We start from the raw sequence: 7,979 nt of genomic DNA, 5'->3' as shown, positions 1-7,979 counted from the left end.
TCCTTAGTTCTTCAAAATACGCCCCTTGATTCTTAAAACTCAAACACGAAGTTTGAATTTGGAGTTTTGAACGTCAAATTTGGAATCTAACCAAATGCATCAAGCTTAAAACATGCGTCCAAGCTTCAATCATCTTAATAACACACTGGAATGCTCAACATTCCAGTTCCAGGCGTTCTGGACCAACGAGTCCAAGTAGCAACCGCCCTTCATCGAGGCATTGGCTCTTCCGCCGCAAAGCCCTCGGGAAGTTTTCAAGCCATATCATAAGCCACTTGCTCTTCAAATGAAATGTCATTTGCGAGCTATCACTAAATAGTTGCAACTCACCTTATGCTTTCATCAAAATGGGAGCATGCAGTAATGTACATGGTTTTAGACCAGATTTACATGATTTTGTGAACATCCAGGCGACGCTAACAACCGAGGTCAGACTCGCCAATACATGTTTAGTTGGGAACTTACAACGGTAGTTTTCGCCATCGGGTGAGCATCTATTTCGAGAGTTTGGATTCTATTTCTTCCAAACTCAAGCCTTTGGTTTCCGGGACAATTAGTACGACGAAGATAAGAGACAACAAGGCGATAGCACCAAAGAGGATGAAAAGGTTTTCTGCTCCTAGCGCCTCCTGCAGAATTAGCAAATGTTAACGAACCACTTCTACACCACCCAGTTTAAAGACTTTGCGAGATATCAGAAAACCTGCCTGAACTATGAAAGAAATAGATTGGCATCATAATGAGGAAATAATGTGGGGAGGCGGCATATGTATACCTTCAGCGGTGAGAATGCAAATGTCACAATCGCATTTGAAGCAAAGTTGGTAAGAACTGCTAGACTAATCCCCTTTCCTCTTGTGCGAAGCGGGAAGATTTCTGACACCATGAGCCAACTTATAGGACCAAACGATATCTGAAATGACATTTGAGCACAATATTCCATGTCAAACAAGAAAAATACGTCATTAGGGATAGCAAATGCCGTCCTGTTTCTATAAGTGAAGTTCACAGATCGTATTTGAAAGCTTGTATTTTCTGTATGATGAAAACAACATTATTGTGCTATTTGAGAGATTCATTTATATTTTGAAAAAGAAGATTGAGCAGTGAATACCAATAACCCAAAAAAGATATTGTTACCTGGTAGCAACCGACATAGAGAAGAAGAGAAGCTACAGCAATAAGTGGGAATCCTCCGAGAAATTTGTAGTAAGCAGAAAGGAGAAATAAGGAAAGAGCCTGTGGTAAACCGAAGAAAGAAAGATAAAGCCAACCACCCTCTTCTTTATCAACCAACATTTCACAAAGTACAAAATACGAATGAAATTGAATGAGTAAATTTTTGAATAGTTAGGACGCATACAAGTCCACTGACTCCTACGATCAGCAAAGGTCTTCTTCCGAGATCATCAACTTTCAGGACGGCTACTCCCGTCATCAGAAACTGCAATAACATTCAGAAGCAAAGGACGGTCACACCAGAAAGAGGATTACCTCTAGTCAAAATTAAAGATGAAAAACACCATGCAACATACGCACCTTAAACAATCCTATTACAACCGATACTCTGGTAGCATCAGAGGCAGCAGAGAATCCTGCAGTCTTTAGTAACAAAGTTACAAAGAATGTCACGTCATTGGGAAAATTAACATGAAAAATGAAATAAAGAAAAAGAAGTTGATTGTCAATTACCTGAAGAATTGGGCCAGCATAATACAGTACACTTGGTTGTCCGGTTATCTGCAATGTAAGGTAGTAAATTGGCTTACTTATTCTTAGTATTCTCTCAAGCACATGTTTTGAAAATATAAAAGCAAAAGAAACAAAAGACAGGTTCAATTCATAGCAGCAAGGAGGAAAACACCTGTTGAAAAAGGACCAAACCACCACCGATTATGAAGGCTTTCAAACTCGTGCCTTGAAAGACCTCCAACAAACTCCCCTCGGCTTCCTGATCTGCATAGGAAGACTTCAAAGAAACATATGTCTCTTCTATTTGCCTTTCAGACACTTTGTCACCAGGAGGCCGGCCTCTCAACTTGCTCAAGGCAACAATGGCTTTTTCTTTGTATTCTTGTACAGCCCCTTTACCTTGAGCCGCCCTGAGAAGCAACCAGCGGGGAGAAGGTGGGAGAACCCACATGCCTATTCCCATAAGTAAAGCAACGAAAGCACTTATTCCATACATGTAACGCCAACCCCCAACTGCATTAATCTCAAAGCTTCCCACAAAATAACCCAACTGCAGAAGAGTGCATATGTCAGAACATCTCACTTCACTGAGATAGTGAATGACAAAATGATTAACATAAAGATGTTATTTGAACAATACCAGAATCCCCAGAACTATGAAGAGCTCCTTCAAAGATATTAGAGTTCCACGAATTTGAGACGGACACGTTTCAGCAATATAGAGAGGAGCCCCATGCATGGCCTGCCAAAAGAAATGTTTTAAAAAGTGACTAGAGCATCATCACTCAATCATGATATTATCTAGCTCGACCAAAACGAATGCTGGGAAGATTCTCCTTTGGTTTGCAGCTAGCTTCTTTTTTTTTCGGTTGGAGCAACTTCACAGAACCTTACCAATCCAATACCAAGCCCATATAAAACACGCCCAACTAATAGAACACTAAGGCCTGGAGCAGTTGCAGTGATCAGGGCCCCAAGGAGATAAAGTACAGCTGCTGTGATAAGTTCCCTCCTCCTCCCTTCATAAGCCAATTAAAATTTAAGACTAACAAAAATAACGATCAAGCTCAAAACCTCATGATGAAGTGCAAAAGCAAAGCAAGTACACACCAAGGAAATCAGCAATTGGGTAGACAAGGAGGGAACCAAAAAGAGCTCCATATAGGGAACCGCTAACCTGCATCGAAACAATGCAATTTAGGATTGTTGATGTATTGTTGGTGATTTTTGGCAGACAGATCACAAGTTTGGAAATGACTCAAAACCAAATTGACTAAGATTCGATAAATCATACCACAAGACCAAGCTGGACGGCTGAAAAATTAAACCAAGCTGTGCCACTAAGCTCAGGCGACTGTGACAAATCAAAACATAAAAGTTGATCATATTAAATTACTAATCATCAAAACAAAAAACGAAAAACATAAAGCTGAAGGTATACCTGTAAAGAGAGGGTAGCACCAGAAGTAGCACCAATGTCGTATCCGAACAACAAACCTCCCAAAGCCGGAAACACAAAGCTAAAATTCCAAGAGCTTAGTTATTAAAAAAAATAATAATAAAATAGAGAAATACCAATAAAAGAGATATTTTCAAAAGTAAACTTCGAAACTTGCAATTTAACCACTATTCATTGCTTGATCTACACTTTGAAAAGCACTCAACTTTTCATATGCTTGACTAAAGCCCAATTCAGGTCCTCCAAACATGTACTAAAAAAACCCAACTTCTACCATACAATGTGGCTTTACAAAATCGAAATGCAAACCCCATTACATAATTATCAACTATGAAGAATTAAAGCTAAAAAAAGATTGCATATGCGGGTTAGGCCAGTTGGCGAGGGCAAGTGGACTCAACCCCTTGCACCCAAGTTCGACCCGTAACTGGAAATGTTTACAATATCGTTTCATCAGAAAAACAAAGAAAGCTAAAACAAGATTACACATTTACATTACTCAAAGCATAAGAAAAACACACAGAGGTATGGAAAATTTGATCGAGAGACGTACGGAAGAATCACAGACGTCCAAGAAAATTCCTCCTGTTGGGTTGCTTCAGGAATAAACGACTGAGCATCATCATCCCCTGAAGAATAATCTGGCTGTGATCCAACCTGCAAACAAAAAAATCCAACAAAAAATTGCATAAAAAAATTAAAATCAATTCCACTACTCAAAAACGCAAAGAGAAGCAAAAATCTGAAAAGGGTTTGTTCAGTTTGTATGCCTTGACACTGAATCCATGCCTGGGGGTAGAAGGGTTTGAGAAAGTGACAGAATTGGCCCTGAAGCATTGGTTACAAGATGAGAGAAGGGGCGGGGCAAAACGGGGATTGAGGAAAAGGGTCACTGGTTTCTTCTTTGGCTGATGGAGTGGTGGTGCAGTTTCGCCGGAGAGTTTGAGGTTGAAGAAAGAGCGAGTTGAAGTGCAGAAAGCCATTGGGGGTGAACAAAATGCCACAAAAAAAAAAAAAAAGGGAGAAATCGGACGGTTGGTAGTTGGAGTTCCTGTTTCAGTATCTCTGTGTTTATGTGTGACTGTCGGTGAGCTTCCGTGTTCTTTTCTTATTTTTTGTTTCGACTCTGATTTTTTTGGTGTTCAATAATTCAGAAAAAAATCTCCGGTCCATCCAGCACAATTGGAAGTGTGTATGAAAGGATGTGCGTGTAATTTACTTGCGTCGACAAGGATAACAAAATTCCGTAATGAGTTTCCGCTCCTTGTTTCTTCTCACGCACATTCGTCTTTATTTTTTATATTTCTGGAAGCTTCTTGTTTCTTCTCTCGCACATTCGTCTTTATTTTTTGTATTTCATTTTCATAGCATGTGTGACTTAACCAAACTATTCCTTTTAATATAAAATATATTGTTTCGTTGTACTCAAACAAAAAAAACATGTTGCTTTGTTTTTACTATTTAGATTGAATAAATAAATAAAAAAATCAATGAACAAAATATATAGTGGTTTTGCAAAGCAGAAGAAAAAAAGTGTGCATAAACTTTTACTTTTACAATGAAATTTCAATTTTTAGGGCAAAATATATTTTCGGTTAGCGTGGTTGTACTCGTATGGTTCTAATTTTTTTTTGTTTTTTTATATATTTATGTATTTTTATAGATCAAATAGGAATGATGGAACTAAACTCGATACTTCTTCCAACATTGAGAATAAAACTACCATTAGAAATTTAGACTAGTCAGTTTTAAAATTTTCTTTGATTGGAGTCGATGTGCTCAGACAAGTGAATCCGTGCGATGCCGGTGCATATCAAGCCGTAACGGGAAGAAAAAGACCAGAATTTCAAGTAGCAAAATTGAAACTTCAAATGAAACTTGTTTACCTTTTTGTAATCATTGATGTCTACACAACCAGATGTCAGTTCAACGACAGAACTCATTGAAAACTCACTTGCCCACTAGTTTTCGAAAATTAAAACTTCTTTGTTTTCATAGTCTTCCAAGATCAATTGGAAAAGCCTTTTGTTTTTAGGATAGCAGAATCGCACGCCTGACACTATGATCCGCCACGCCCCAAAATGATCTTCAATCCTCTAAGTAATTCTCCAAATAGTCACATTTTACCAAAAGAGAACTAGAAACCGTGAATTCAAAGGTTAATTAGATTATAAACTCAAAATTGGGGACATCTCGAAACCAGCTCAATATGTAGAATAACTTACTTCAATCCGTAGAACTCGATCTCACGAACGCTTATTCATAAACGGTGTGTCGTACCAACCTCTGAACTGAGATAAATTTTACAAGAGTAAGAGGAGAATGACACCTTCTTGACTTCCGACCTCCACCGAGGAGAAGATGGGATTCAGGTTTGTTTTTGCCCGTTACAACTCAGAACACAATAGGATTGCACCATGTCACAAGGGGAAGCAGAAGTAGTGTGATACGTGTCCGGGAGCTGGCAAGTCTTATTGCTGCCACGTGGTAGTGGGGTCCACAAAATTTCCAGTAAAATACTACGAACTGGTAATTACATATTTTAGAAGATTAAACTCATTTATCCAAATCACAAACGGGTCCAACATTTCAAAATAAATCTACAAAATTCAAACAATTATTCTCCAAATACTGTGAAACTATGTGGGTTATATGGGGCTTTTGCTCGTGGTGTCTCTTAATCTTGTTGTTTCTTGACAATGTTAATGTAATGTTAACCTTTTATCTATTAACCTTTTTAAAAAAAACCATTTCTTTCTTTTATCTTTGTTTCTCTTCAATAAACCTGTGTATGAAACAATATGGTAATGATGTCATTTACTACTAAGATTTAATGATATTTCTCTTTACTTTAATTGTAAGTGAGACGTCTTAAGTTTAACTTTAGTTGATAGCGAATTTGAACCAATTGATAATGATACACAACAAATTGCTACATGCAAGTTTGTTTTTCAACAAACGACAATGTTAGTATGTTAGATAGTTAAATGTGAAGGAGGAAGGAAATCAGTGAAGATCGAACTCGCATCAAGATAAATTGACAATATTATTTTCAATCATTGTGATAAAGCGTCATCTACCCTACCGCGGCAAGTTTTTAAAAGTAATTGTTCTGAGTATTTCACAAATTATGTGGATACTAAGCACTTCAAGAAAGCATCAAGGACTAAAAAGCTTAAAAGTAAAAAAACAGAGAACAAATCCACGTTCTCCTTTTTCTTCACACTTTACATGCCAATATCATGATTCTCATTCCGTCTCACTTTTTACTTCAATATTACTTTTCAATAAAAATGCCAATGGTGTACTATGATTATTAACTTTGTAGAGGAATGTACCATTCTTTTCATACACACACACATATATATAGCCATTTTTTTATGTGGTGATAAAGCATTTTTAATGCGACTCTTGTAGTAAAAAAGTTGTTAATTAAACACTTATAGTGAATTCCATCGACAATTACAGTCCATATCAAAAATTTCCGCTAGTCCTAAAGAGGTTTAAATTGTCATTTAAACAATTGATTTAATGCGAAGCCTAGAACATGAGGATATATGGGGTTCGTCGGCCTGATATAATCAATCACAACTAAGGAGCTTTTGAATCGAATAGATTTGTTTATATGCTCCAGGTCGAGCCAGTGTTTGCATGATTAATCACCTTAAACATAATTCTAATGGGTTCTGCAAGATGAGTAAATATTGAAGAAGTTTTGAAGGTAGGTTTTGGGATGTGCTTATCTAGCCCTCCTCAATGATCCATGGTAATTTTGTATGTGCATGCTGCTGTTATCAAGAGATCTAAACTAGGCAATGGTTACAGTAAAAGGAATTCAAAGTAGCTAGCTAGGGACGTCGTCAATTTGAGCTTCAAGCTTCTTAGTTTCCATCGAATCCCAATTTCTCTCCCTTTATTTAACGGAGAGATAACGAAAATTTTCAACTTGGATCGTAATTGCGGACATTGTTCACCGCAAATGTTTAATTAACAACTCCTTCACCACACGAGTCACATTAAAAATGTTCTATCACAAAAAAATGGATATATATAAATAACAAAATAACTAACTTCCAGGTGTTGTTGAAGTAAATGGTCACCATAAAGCAGCCTTGTACAGTGTGTGACATCTTCACTTTATGCAGTGGATCTGACTCAGCTTCACATGATTGAACAATAAAAAGAAAGGCTCTTGTTTAATGCATCAAACCAATGCACATGGCTACAGTAAAGTAGCCAATTATTCAAAAGTAGAATAATTTTTTACTTATCTTGATATCAGACATCATTTCATTCTTTAACGGATATTATTATCTTCTTTCTTTTCATAAGAAAAGCATTATATATAGATATACTATTACTATCTTCAGCTATTTTAGATGTGTTCGACAAAAAATAAAAATAAAAAATTGAACACAAAAATTTAAAATATGTACACAAATGCATACACATACACATCTCTTGATAACAGCAGTTAATAGTTAAAATAATTTTGTATGTGTAGACATACACAAAAGTTTTCAGTCTATTTTTATTTATGAGGAAGAAAATTTAAATTTGACTGCAAACAACAGGTATGCATTGTCATAGCCGTTTATAGTAACCAACAAATACACGTCCTCATCTGGATGTAATCTTGTGTTGCTTCGCTCATAATCTATAAATGGGGGATGAGTTTTCAGGGTACAGTATCATCAAATAATTTCTTGTATACGTGTGAGTAGATATTACTCTTAAACAGATAAAGTTAATTTCAACACAAATTTGACACTGTATAATAGGTCAATTATCGTCCCTATTCTTTGGTCAATTGCTCCACCAAGCTTGG

The 7,979-nt window shown here is 36.7% G+C and overlaps 1 protein-coding gene across 1 annotated transcript; it reads right to left on the bottom strand.

Annotated features, from left to right (window-relative positions):
* Window positions 1–316: 316 nt before the first annotated feature.
* Window positions 317–4,202, bottom strand: LOC103964700 (D-xylose-proton symporter-like 3, chloroplastic). The gene is made up of 14 exons (XM_009377666.3): window positions 3,922–4,202; window positions 3,705–3,808; window positions 3,134–3,212; window positions 2,987–3,046; window positions 2,803–2,869; window positions 2,587–2,711; window positions 2,333–2,434; window positions 1,865–2,242; window positions 1,693–1,740; window positions 1,540–1,602; window positions 1,364–1,444; window positions 1,141–1,239; window positions 776–913; window positions 317–629 (listed from the first exon to the last, which is right to left on the bottom strand). Exons 1-14 carry the CDS (start codon window positions 4,132–4,134, stop codon window positions 495–497), a joined length of 1,692 nt encoding a protein of 563 aa, XP_009375941.2. The 5' UTR covers window positions 4,135–4,202; the 3' UTR covers window positions 317–494.
* Window positions 4,203–7,979: the final 3,777 nt, after the last annotated feature.

The sequence above is a fragment of a genome, unplaced genomic scaffold (assembly GCF_019419815.1).
Source record: "Pyrus x bretschneideri cultivar Hongxiangsu unplaced genomic scaffold, Pyrus_bretschneideri_v1 Contig39, whole genome shotgun sequence".
Lineage (NCBI taxonomy): Eukaryota > Viridiplantae > Streptophyta > Magnoliopsida > Rosales > Rosaceae > Pyrus > Pyrus x bretschneideri.
Note: the sequence above shows the minus strand (reverse complement) of the source record. Positions and strands in the feature narration are given on the sequence as shown.

Excerpts from the sequence above, each read along its gene's own strand:
- LOC103964700 (XM_009377666.3), bottom strand. The coding sequence starts at position 4,134 with ATGGCTTTCTGCACTTCAACTCGCTCTTTCTTCAACCTCAAACTCTCC. Across the intron at positions 1,240-1,363 it reads TCGTAGGAGTCAGTGGACTT|GCTCTTTCCTTATTTCTCCT; the intron begins GTATGCGTCCTA and ends GGTTTACCACAG. Across the intron at positions 914-1,140 it reads TCTATGTCGGTTGCTACCAG|ATATCGTTTGGTCCTATAAG; the intron begins GTAACAATATCT and ends ATGTCATTTCAG.